Below are 12961 nucleotides of genomic sequence, written 5' to 3'. Positions count from 1 at the left end.
AGTTTTTTACAATCTTAGAACAAGTAAAATTGTTTGCTCCTCCTTTCATTTTATTTCTTAGTTCTACTCAAATACCATATAGCCTAGATCTTTCTTGTAGTGTTCAAGCGTTTTTCTAAAACTAGCTACCTAGAGAAGATTTGGTGGAGTTTTACTTCTAAAGGATTATTGGGTAAGTGTTTCATGTATAAATATCATGATTTATTGCTTTTATTACTTGTCCTCATTTAATTGTTTAAAGACCCAATAAGCGTATAATGTAAAATAAAGTAATGGATACAAGTGAATTAATAATAAAGAGTTAGTGGACAAAATCAATTAAGGACTTATAATATTATCTATATATTATTTACTTTACAGTATTTACATTTAGGTATTTCTTTTATGTCATTTAAATTTCTGTTCATATTTCTGGCGATAAGGACCATTTGATGTCATCCCCGAAATATGCATTATTTACATTCAGTCATTTCTTTTATGTCATTTAAATTTCTGTTCATATTTCTGGCGGTAAAGACCATTTGATCTCATCCCCGAAATATGCATTTAACATTTACATTCAGTCATTTCTTTTATGTCATTTAAATTTCTGTTCATATTTCTGGCGGTAAGGATCATTTGATCTCATCTCCGAAATATGCATTTAACATTTACATTCAGTCATTTCTTTTATGTCATTTAAAATTTCTGTTCATATTTCTGGCGGTAAGGACCATTTGATCTCATCCCCGAAATATGCATTTAACATTTACATTCAGTCATTTCTTTTATGTCATTTAAATTTCTGTTCATATTTCTGGCGGTAAGGACCATTTGAAGTCATCCCCGAAATATGCATTTAACATTTACATTCAGTCATTTCTTTTATGTCATTTAAATTTCTGTTCATATTTCTGGCGGTAAGGACCATTTGATCTCATCCCCGAAATATGCATTTAACATTTACATTCAGTAATTTAACTAGTTATATATGACTATTTTATATTAATATAATAAAATGAGTAAGTAAAGATGAAGTGACGGATAATAAATAAATATAAAAAGATGAGTGTCTTTAAACAATGATATTATTGGAGAATGAACTAAGTATTGTTTGTATGTATGTATTATATGCAGAAGTGGAGCAGAATACTACACTAAGGAGAGTAAGTATGGATATACTTACTGAGTACTAGCTTTGTTTTATTGTTATAGGAATTCTTATTTTGTCTTATTGTTATAGGAATTCTTATTTTGTCTTATTGATATAATTTTGCAATACAACTACTGCATAATGTGTCTAATAAAATGGGCTGATAAGATAGCCACCTTAAGAACAAGCTGGGTGGATTGCCGCGAGGAACTGTCGGTATCTCAGTGGATGGGGGTATATAACCGTCCAAAAGGCCTAATATATAACTAAGCTGGGGCGGTGTAGTTGCCAGCACCAAACAGGTAAACCTCTAAAGTGTGAGGGACATAACGGACGTAAGCGGGCTGAGAGCTCATGAGAAGAGGTCTGAAGAAAGATTATCATAAAACACAAACTAATCTGTCATTACGCTGCATTCACAACTCATTCATTATTATATATTTTAGTCTTTAATCTTATTTGTTCAAATTAGTCTTTTTAGTCTTTATATCTAGGAAAATAGATTACTCACTTGTTTGCCTATGTAAATATGATAACGTCATCTTTACATAGATCTTGATGCAGGGATAGAAAGTGAGGACGATGGTCCTTTTACTGGTTTTGATGGTTGATAGACCATCTGCTGCAGGATTTATGCTTACTCTATGGAGCAAGTCTCATTTATGTTAATCGCTTTTATTATGTATGGTGATGTGTGTAAACTTAATAGATATTACTATGTTAATTTAGGTGCCGTCTGTGGCATATATTTGGTACACCTAGTGTGTACATATGTTGTAATGAAAACCATGTTTCTATTTTATTTAATAATATATCACCTCGAGGTATTTCAGTCAGCTCAACTGTGTTGTGTAAGTTATTCCTAGGTCATAGAAAAAGAAAAAAATATACATACTCCGCTGTAAGATTGTATTTTCTAAAGTTGCAGCGTCACGACTTCGATATTTGCTAGTTCAAATATCGGGGCGTTACATTATGGTATCAGAGCGGTTTGCTCTATGGGAAAGTTAGTATCATACTAGACTAGGGTATACAACACAAGAGCTTCACTAAATAAAATACTCATAACTTTTTATAAAAACTTTTGTTTGAGAATAAAGTATTAGCGATAGAAGCACAACTATGTTATTTACATGTTTGAGTGATTTTGTTGTTTGCTTTGATATAGATAAGTCGTTAATTAATTTGTACAGAATTATGGTACGAAGACGTGATGTACCTGTCGTTGAGGAAGGCGAAGCACCTCATAATGAAAACAATGAAATACCACCTCCACCTCCACCTCCACCTCCAACATTCCATGATGGTGTACACCCAACATTAGTCCAATTTATGGGAGATATTACTAGGCAATTCACGGAAGCAATTTCACGGATGTCTCAACCTGTTGCACCAGTCGAGCGTATCGGTTGCTCGATGCGTGACTTTACTGATCAGCAGTTTCGTACTTTCAATGGGACTCAAGGACATACAGTAGCTGAAGCTTGGATTTCAGATATCCAACTGCTGCACGACACGCTCAAGTGTACAAATGAGGAAAAGTTGACATACACCGTATTAAGGCTAACTGGTGAAGCCCTTAAGTGGTGGAAGTCCCAGGTAGAGCTGATAGGACCTGGTGTTGTTATCACGTGGGAAAGGTTTGTTGAGGAATTCAACAGGCAATATTTCCCAAGGTCACAAAAGCAGTTAAGAGCTATTGAATTTCAGAACTTGGTGCAAGGTACTATGTCAGTGGAACAATACTCAATTAAATTCACTGAGTTAGCCAGGTTTGGTATTAATCTTATTCCTGACGAAGTATCAAAGACAGAACGTTTTGAAAATGGTCTTAACTCTCGTATCAAGGAAAGAGTTGTCTGCCATGAGATCAAGAACTATGCTCGATTAGTAAACGTAGCATCCCTTGCTGAGAGGGCAATTCGTGAGACATCTGCAGCTTACGAACATAGGAAACGGTCAATGCCTCAGGCATCCTATCCATCCAAACAATTTGTCGTAGGGACTGGCTCCAAACAGACGGACCACAAGATTTTTCCTCCTCCTGTAGGAAGTCAGAAGGTTGCTTGTCCCAAATGTGGAAGAATGCATTTTGGAGATTGCAGGAGCGAAAGTACTGGCTGTTTTCGATGTGGTCAAAAGGGGCATTTTAAGAAGGATTGTCCGATGAATACTACGGGGGAAGCTGGAGCACAAAGGAATGACTTCCAACAAAGAAGGCCTGCTCAAGCGAGAGTATATACGTTGACCCCCGTAGATGACGATGAGAATGATGAAGCGAACAATGATATAGTGACAGGTACCATTTCTCTATTTGGTACTCTTGTGTGTACTCTCTTTGATTCTAGAGCTACACATTCATTCATTTCTGCATTATACACTAAGATTTGTCATATAAGTACACGACCATTTGGGCAAGATTGGTCGGTACAAACACCAGGACGAGAAAGGATAAATGAATTACTATCATCATTGAGGGATGAGCATTAGCATAGTCATGTAGAATTAAAATAAGTATATGATTGTTTTGTTATCTTTAAAGAATTATAGCAGTTGTACCTAAGCAAATAACTAATCATGGTACCATATAAGGATTGATATCTAGCTATATTTTGAGGAAAATGATAATCATATTAGTGGTACATGATCATGAATATTAAGAGATAGAGATGTTGAAAAATATTATTGTCTTACAGCCACTTTGACAACGCTGATTAAATAAAATCGAAGAAACGTAGTGAGCTTGAGAAGAAGGCTACGGCATTTTGAGGTATGAACTAGCGATCGAATAATTGTTTGAAATTGATGTTGCTAGGACTTGATAAGAAAAAAATAGTGAATGCGATCTAAAAAGGGAAATAATGATACTTAGCTCATCATAAGGAGATTGAGAAAATGTTGTGAAGTATTAGGCGGTGATTAATTAAGGGAGGAAAATGATTATAGAATTACCTACAATTAATGATATGATAAAATTGCACATAGCACAAATTGCGAGCTTGATGAATACTAAGTATAGGATTAGAATTGGTCTGTCCAAAATAAAGTGCAGGGTAATTGGATTCGTCAAGGAAAGTACTAAGTGGATCCAATAATTACCTTTTGTCGAGTTTGCTTATAACAATAGTTTCCAGGCAACTATTGGTATGGCACCATACGAAGCCCTCTATGGACGCAAATGCAGATCGCCACTTTATTGGGATAAAGTTGGTGAAAGGCAATTGGTAGGACCAGAGATAATCCAAGACACCAAAGACAAGGTGGTATTAATTCGGAAAAGGATGTTAACAGCTCAAAGCCGTCAAAAGAGTTATGCTAACAAAGGACGTCGCCTGGTGAATTTTGAAGTTGGCGATCAAGTATTCCTGAAAGTATCACCAATGAAAGACGTGATGCGTTTCGGTAAAAAGGGAAAGTTAAGTCCAAGGTATGTTGGCCCCTTCTTAATAACCGAAATTGTAGGACCAGTAGCATACCGAGTTGAGTTACCATCTGAGCTAGCAGAGGTGCACGACGTGTTCCATGTATCAACATTAAGAAGATATGTACATGATCCCCTGCACGTTATTGATTTTAACCACTTCAGATTCAAGCAAATTTAAGGTATGAGGAACTACCGGTACAAATTCTGGATCGAAAGGAACAGAAACTCAGAACAAAAACCATTGCTCTAGTTAAGGTTCTCTGGCGTAATCACGACATAGAAAGCTTCTCGGGAACTAGAACGAGAAATGCAGGACAAATATCCACATTTATTCTAACCGGATATATCACTCGGTAAGTGCATATATATATACACGGTAAATGGCATTTTATGATTGCTTATATGGCTATTGTTCAAAACTACAAAAGTTTAGGGATACCTTGGAGATAAGAAGTGATATTATTAAATGCTCCGATTGATGTTTTGAGTTGGTAGATAAATCATGGTACTGTATAAAAGTGTAGTACCTAAGTGTAAAATATGACTAAGGCTTAGACGTTACAGTAAAATTTGAGTCGCTCATATTGGGGTTATGTGATAAATTGAATGCCGTAATTTCGGGGACGAAATTCCAATAAGGTGGGTAGAATGTAACGACCTAGATTTTAAAACTCTTATTTAAATAATATTAAATAGATTAAAAATATGAATGAATAAATTAGATCAATGATGTAGTGCCCCAGAATTTTCAAAGCTATTTAAATAGATTATTCTGATGTTATTTTAATATCCATTGTAGCTAAGGATTTTAATTCTTGGGAAATTTATGAGAGTGGTAATTAGAGAATGGTAATTGGTGAAATAATAGGATAGTAAAGATGTAGCACCTCAGATTTTGAAAGTCTTATTTTAGAGATATTAATTTGATGCTATGATTATATTCATATTAGGCAATGATGTTAATTCTTGAGAAATTCATGATATTGTATGAATGGTAATTGGAAATTGGTAGGTAGAATAGTAAGTGGTAGGTGGAATAGTAAGTGGTAGGTGAAATAGTAAGTGGTAGGTAGAATAGTAAGTGGTAGGTGGAATAGTAGGTGGTAGGTGAAATAGTAAGTGGTAGGTAGAATAGTAAGTGGTAGGTGGAATAGTAGGTGGTAGGTGAAATAGTAAAATGAGGGTATAATTGTAAATTTAAGGTAGAATAGTGTTTGATTTTCTCCTATAAATAGAGCTCTTCTCCTTCACAATTTTCACAACTCATCTCCTCTCCCATCTCTTGCATATATTCTTCCTTCTTCCGCTTTTTACTCGGTCTTTCTTCTTTCTAAGAGTATTTACTCAGAACAGAGAGAGAAAGGGCGAGACCAAGCGCTACAAGAAAGAAAGAACACAAGAGATAGCGGACTTTAGAAATTAGTTTCAAAAGATATACTAGTGGTGTTAGTCATATTGGAGCAACTAGATTCCTTCATACCACTTTTAGCTTCAGTCTAGAGGTAAGTAAATTCACTACCCCTTCTAAAGTTACTTCATGTCATGCTATTTATTCATTCTTTAGTAAATTGTAAATGATTATTTTATTTACGTATTATGAAGTTATGTTGCATGCATGAAGGATTTCTAAAAGAATTATTTAGAAAGTTTCTATTTATTTAAACGCTTTCTAAGTACAACAAGTTTATATTTGAAAAGGTTTCCATTTTGAGAAAAGAAAGTTATGAGAAATGATGATAAACCCTCCTACATGTTGCCCTAAGATGCATCAAAAGAAGTACAAAGAAAAGTACAAGAGATGAGATAAATGTTTATGAAATGAGGGCACATGTATGGAGGAGAGTATTTTGGCCCCAAGATAAGATAAGATGAGAGTTCGGTACCGATACTCGGATGGAGGCGAAACCACTGAAGGAGGCTATGCCAGAAGGTGGTATTCCATCAACTAGACCGTTGAGTGCACCAAGAAAGAGTTAATTGACGGTCGGGCATGGCTGTGGCCACAGTTCAGTGCCATGGTCACAAGGACCGAGCATGGCTGAGGCCTCAGTTCAGTGCCATGGTCACAGGACCCGCAACCCTCGTGCACAGGGGTAATAGTGTACATGGGCCTTATTATGAGAAAATGATACTATATTTTCAACGATGATATGCTATGATGATTTACAGAGATTATTTATAATGATGCATTATGATGATGATTTACAGAGATTATTTATAATGATGCATTATGATGATGATTTATAAAGATGATTTACAACGATGATCTATTACTAGATGTAATAGTATGTATATGTTACGGGAGATGCAAACGTACATACAGATATTATTATGGCTAGAATTATATTTATTTGCGAAAATGATTTTCAAAACTGAGAACAAGGAGTAAAACTATTTATGGTCGTGGATGTTACTTGCTGGGCCCCCTTTGGGCTCATTAAGTTTTATTTCTTGTTTTCAGGTAGAAAGGATGCTGGAATAGGAGGCCGGAATGGGGTGGGAATAATTATTAATTTTCAAAGTCTTTTCATATAAGTTATTGTAATGATATGATATTCCGCAACTAAAGTTTAATGTTTTCTAATTTAGCTTGTAATAAAATCTCTTGAATAATGTTTTATACATTTTTCGTATCCTTTAAAATCAAGTACTCTGATAGACCTTATAGATCTTTGCAAGAACTTTTGTTGTAAAAGAAGAAAAGTGGCAAACTCAGCCTTAACGGGCTGGGGATGTTACAATTTTGGTATCAGAGCAAAGGTTATAAGGTTCTGGCAGACTTTTCAAAAAAAAAAAAAAAAAATTTGGGGGGTTAATGAGAAGCCACATTCCGGCCAAGTAGAGTGTGCATTGTTGTGTGGTCTCTAATAAATGATGCATGAACATTTTTCTAATGGTTAATTTTTTGTTAAAAAAAAAAAAAAAAAAAAAAAAAACAAAAATCATCTTAGTGTGATTAATTTGGAGGATTTTATTATTGTGATCATGTTAATGACGGAGATGAATTTTTATTTTATAGATAGGTTGTGATCTATAGTATCTGCCTATTTGGATTTGCGGCAGTTTTCTAGAGTATCGATTGATAAGGGTATATTTTAAGGTGTCTCGAGGATTTAGAAAAGATTATTGATCATGATTTAAAATCGTATGATGATTTTATAGATTTAGGTTGCGAGATGATTTGTGAAATTAACTTGGTGACAAAATGGTTTTATGGATTTAGGTTGTGAGACAAATTGTGTAAGTGATTTGGTAATGAATGGTCTTATGGATGTCGGTTGTGAAATGATTCTTGAACTGAATTAATGATATAAGAGTTTATATGAGTTTTTGGTAATGGCTAAGGTTTGGTCGATGACAATAATGATACTATGATTGATGTTATAATATATGGATTGATGAATAAGGATTACGTAGTGGCATGAAGTGAATGCCTAAGTATTGCAGGGATAAATGCAAATGAGGTATACCCTAGAATCTATAAGATATTTTGATATATAAAGTTGTGGTTTAAGGATTTTGATATTTTCAAATGATTGTGATGACTTTAGGGTACAATTCATGAAATCTTTGAGGTGATTCTTAGAATTTGAGGTGCTAGGTTTTCTGTAATTGAGGTAAATTATATTGAAGTGATGCTTAAAGTTTTGAGGATGAATTAGTGCTCCTAGGTTGTGGATAATATTTAAATTTTGAGGCATTAGTGGATATGAAATTATGAGAAATTTTAGTTACATGCCAAAGCTTTTGATATAATTTTCTTTTACTAAGTAAAGATAATGGATTATTATTCTTGAGGTAAATTGAAGCATAAAGGTAAGAGTTGAAAGACAATATGATACAGTGATATAATATAGTGACATGATCTAAATTTCTCTTATAAGATATATGTTCAATGATATTAAAGTATTTTAGAGGTTGATAACATGTGATGGTGCATACTTAGATGTTTTATTGAGTGATTAACTTTTTTAAACAGATTGTTTGTTTAAAGGAAGTTATTACAATGACAGAATGATTTCATAATGAATATTGAATGAGTACTGAATGATTACGAAAAGAAATGTTTGGAGAACAAGCTCCTTATAATATTACATACCAGTGTCCATAAAAAAAAAAAAAAAAAAAAAAAAAAAAAAGAAGGGAATTTGTTGCATAAAGAGATACGTGGTAATGATGAGCAGATGATTCCTCAGAGCTGCTCCAGGAAGATTATTTCTGCACAGAGAAAACCTAGTATGAGCATAATCGTATATTTATATAATTGAATTATCAAAGAGAATATTTATTTCTAATGAGGTACCTGACTAGAGCGTGTGCGGAGAGACTTGCAACACCCCTGAACATCGACCCGGAGTTTTTCGTGCTGTCGCTGGAGACGTTCGGTATTCTTCTCCATTTCTAGCATCTTTGGTCCCAAGTATTCTGCGTAAGATAACACCATCTTTTTCAGCTGAGTATTCTCCTGCTTCAAATCCACGTGTTTTCGTTTGTAGTATTTGAGCATTCGCTGTAAGACCCCGATTTGGTTTCTTGAGACTTTCAGCTCAACATTTCTGGCACTCAAACGTTGTGCCATGTCAGAAACTGAAGCAGCACCTTGGATACTGAATGCCAATGAGTTATTAATAGCATCAGTATCCGACCTATCAGCTAAGAACGTTTGATCCCGTGGAATTACGAAACCTTTGGCCACTGCTACAGCAGTAGAATCATGGAGCATGACAGAATCGTGAATAGTGATAGGACGATTGTCAAAGACAAAAGTTGGCTGCCATACGTTAGGATATGCAGCAGGTTCATTAGGGTGTGTAACAGGTACGACGGGATGAATAGCAGACACTTCAGGGGGAACAACAGGCACATCCGGTTGCACGTCAGGCATAACAATGGGTTGTGCTGCAGGAGCAACATTCAAATCGAGGTTGTTAACGGATGATGATGATGCTCCCATATTTAGGAGAGTAAGGAAAAATAGTTGAGAATACGAAGAAATTGGGAGAGATGAAGTACTGAGAAGAGACTAAGCGTTAGGAACTGAAGAAATTTTGTGAAGTTTCTGGAAGCAGCAGACGAGTGGCTTTAAAGGAATTTTTCACTTCAGGTGAAATAAACAGTAAACAACAAAGCGTTAGGCGACCTCGGGCCGCGATGGAAATTTTGTCAAAAGATCCCGTGGAAGTAGGATCTTGTCTCCTGTCATAAATTCGACTGAGCTCATTTTTTCAAACCCACTGTTCAATCAACGACTTCAAATACCATGCGTGGGCAACTGAATGAATTGTCATGCCAACGCGCACCACGCGCTCGTTCATTATCCAGAAACCCTTCCTATAAATTCACACCTCTTTCTCCATTGCAACACATGCCTTCTGATCATACTCCTTCGCCTGAAATCTTCTGTTAATAGCCTTCCATACAATGAAAGCTCGACTTTTCCTCCTAGTTGAGCGTATCCTCAAGAGAAAAATGCAGCCTCACGATTTGATTCACAAACCCAACTCCTTATACTCTCAGTAGTAAACCATTGAAGCAAGATTATCGTTGATCATGTCCTGATGAAGCAAGATTATCCTTGATCATGCTTCTCAGGCTAAATATCTCTCTTTTCTTCTCAGTCTCCATAAATGACAGAAGAGAGAGAGCATCCGATGTGGGTATTTTGAAAGTCTCACATACATGCCATGTCCTGAAATGCTTTTCAAATCTTCATTTCTAGAAAGCAACAGGACTATCTTTCTCTCTTTCTCTTCTTGACCTTGCAAGACCCAAGGGAGAGAAATTATAGCATGTGTACTTTGGAACTTCCAGCCTGGAAACTTACCCATATCCTACTTTGCTTGCTTATCAATTTCATCTCTAGAACGCAGCAAGCACAATATGTATTAGTCAAGAATGGATGAGAATCTTACATTTGATGTAATCGTGTATTTCGTTTGAGTTGAAATCATAATTACGAGTTTCTATTGTTGAGTTATGATTTATCAAGTAAAGATGTAGTACTGAAAGATTTTCGCTGATATTGTAGCATCAACACAAAAGTTGGGATGAGAAAATAGAAACGGTTGTGTATTTAGAATGAATCGAATTATGATGTCACTTCTGAGGTATATTCATGTAATGATGTTTGAATGTTGGTGCTATTTACTTTTACAGGTTTATGATGGTGAGAAGTTAATAATTATTAGAGCATCATATTAAAATTTCGTATGCATGATTTGGAATACTGAGATACTAAAGAGAATATAGGCGGGGATGATTTTTACACCTTTTTGATAAGATTGATTAAATTAGATCGAGAGAATTATTGCAGGCTTGAAATGAGGACTATGATGTTTGGAGGTATGAACTATTGATCACATGATTTATTAATTTGATGTTTAAACCTTGATTGTAGACTGTTGATGAATAACTCGATTGTTGTTATTGAGGTTGGAAAGAAACAATGGAAAAGATTTTGAGGTAAGATTTTAGTGTGAATTGATGAATGATTGCAGAAATTGAGACTTTAGACTGTGAATAAGATTTACTCATAGAAGAAGGAGATGGAATTTCAATATGATAAAAGAGAGTAAGCTTTGATGAAGGATTGAAAGGAATATTATCTGAATCCCTCAACTTGAAGATTGGACGATAATATTATAGGTTTTAATTTCGAGGACGAAATTCTAATAAGGAGGGAAGATTGTAGTGTCCCAGAATTTTCAAAGCTATTTAAATAGATTATTTTGATAATGATGTTATTTTAATATCCATTGTAGCTAAGGATTTTAATTCTTGGGAAATTTATGAGAGTGGTAATTAGAGAATGGTAATTGGTGAAATAATAGGATAGTAAATGGTAGGTATAAGGATGGTAGAATAAGAAGGTAGAATAGTATAGGGTTGGTGAAATAGTATAGGGTTGGTGAAATAGTAAAATGAGGGTATAATTGTAAATTGAAGATAGAATGAGGGTATAATTGTAAATTGAAGGTGAAATAGTATAGGGTTGGTGAAATAGTATAGGGTTGGTGAAATAGTAAAATGAGGGTATAATTGTAAATTGAAGATAGAATGAGGGTATAATTGTAAATTGAAGGTAGAATAGTATAGGGTTGGTGAAATAGTATAGGGTTGGTGAAATAGTAAAATGAGGGTATAATTGTAAATTGACGGTAGAATAGTGTTTGATTTTCTCCTATAAATAGAGCTCTTCTCCTTCAGAATTTTCACCACTCATCTCCTCTCCCATCTCTTGCATATATTCTTCCTTCTTCCGCTTTTTACTCGGTCTTTCTTCTTTCTAAGAGTGTTTACTCAGAACAGAGAGAGAAAGGGCGAGACCAAGCGCTACAAGAAAGAAAGAACACAAGAGATAGCGGACTTTAGAAATTAGTTTCAAAAGATATACTAGTGGTGTTAGTCATATTGGAGCAACTAGATTCCTTCATACCACTTTTAGCTTCAGTCTAGAGGTAAGTAAATTCACTACCCCTTCTAAAATTACTTCATGTCATGCTATTTATATATTCTTGTATCAAATTGTAAATGATTATTTTATTTACGTATTATGAAGTTATGTTGCATGCATGAAGGATTTCTAAAAGAATTATTTAGAAAGTTTATATTTCTTTAAAGGCTTTCTAAGTACAACAAGTTTATATTTGAAAAGGTTTCCATTTTGAGAAAAGAAAGTTGAGAAATGATGATGATTATAAGAAAGAAAAAAAGATGATAAACCCTCCTACATGTTGCCCTAAGATGCATCAAAGATTCAAAAGAAGTACAAAGAAAAGTACAAGAGATGAGATAAATGTTTATGAAATGAGGGCACATGTATGGAGGAGAGTATTTTTGGCCCCAAGATAAGATAAGATGAGAGTTGGGTACCGATACTCGGATGGAGGCGAAACCACTGAAGGAGGCTATGCCAGAAGGTGGTATTCCATCAACTAGACCGTTGAGTGCACCAAGAAAGAGTTAATTGACGGTCGGGCATGGCTGTGGCCACAGTTCAGTGCCATGGTCACAAGGACCCGCAACCCTCGTACACAGGGGTAATAGTGTACATGGGCCTTATTATGAGAAAATGATACTATATTTTCAACGAAGATATGCTAAGATGATTTACAAAGATTATTTATAATGATGCATTATGATGATGATTTATAAAGATGATTTACAACGATGATCTATTACTAGATGTAATAGTATGTATATGTTACGGGAGATGCAACCGTACATACAGATATTATTATGGCTAGAATTATATTTATTTGCGAAAATGATTTTCAAAACTGAGAACAAGGAGTAAAACTATTTATGGTTGTGGATATTACTTGCTGGGCCCCCTTTGGGCTCATTCAGTTTTATTTCTTGTTTTCAGGTAGAAAGGATGCTGGAATAGGAGGCCGGAATGGGGT

At 34.9% G+C, this 12961-nt stretch overlaps 2 protein-coding genes and 1 long non-coding RNA gene across 3 annotated transcripts; 2 read left to right on the top strand and 1 right to left on the bottom strand.

Moving 5' to 3' along the window:
* The first annotated feature begins 18 nt into the window (after nt 1-18).
* Nucleotides 19-1974, top strand: LOC132179998 (uncharacterized). Its single transcript, XR_009440002.1, has 2 exons — nt 19-172; nt 1685-1974. It is a non-coding gene; the product is annotated as an uncharacterized LOC132179998 (long non-coding RNA).
* A 355-nt stretch (nt 1975-2329) lies between these two features.
* LOC132178075 (uncharacterized) lies at nt 2330-3622 on the top strand. Its single transcript, XM_059590536.1, has one exon. It carries the CDS (start codon nt 2330-2332, stop codon nt 3620-3622), a length of 1293 nt encoding a protein of 430 aa, XP_059446519.1.
* A 5082-nt stretch (nt 3623-8704) lies between these two features.
* LOC132176894 (uncharacterized) lies at nt 8705-9644 on the bottom strand. The gene is made up of 2 exons (XM_059589053.1): nt 8860-9644; nt 8705-8774 (listed from the first exon to the last, which is right to left on the bottom strand). Exons 1-2 carry the CDS (start codon nt 9508-9510, stop codon nt 8769-8771), a joined length of 657 nt encoding a protein of 218 aa, XP_059445036.1. The 5' UTR covers nt 9511-9644; the 3' UTR covers nt 8705-8768.
* Nucleotides 9645-12961: the final 3317 nt, after the last annotated feature.

Source organism: Corylus avellana, chromosome ca4, assembly GCF_901000735.1.
Source record: "Corylus avellana chromosome ca4, CavTom2PMs-1.0".
NCBI classification, from domain to species: domain Eukaryota; kingdom Viridiplantae; phylum Streptophyta; class Magnoliopsida; order Fagales; family Betulaceae; genus Corylus; species Corylus avellana.
The sequence above is the reverse complement of the archived record's forward strand: the minus strand, read 5'-3'. Positions and strand labels throughout refer to the sequence as shown.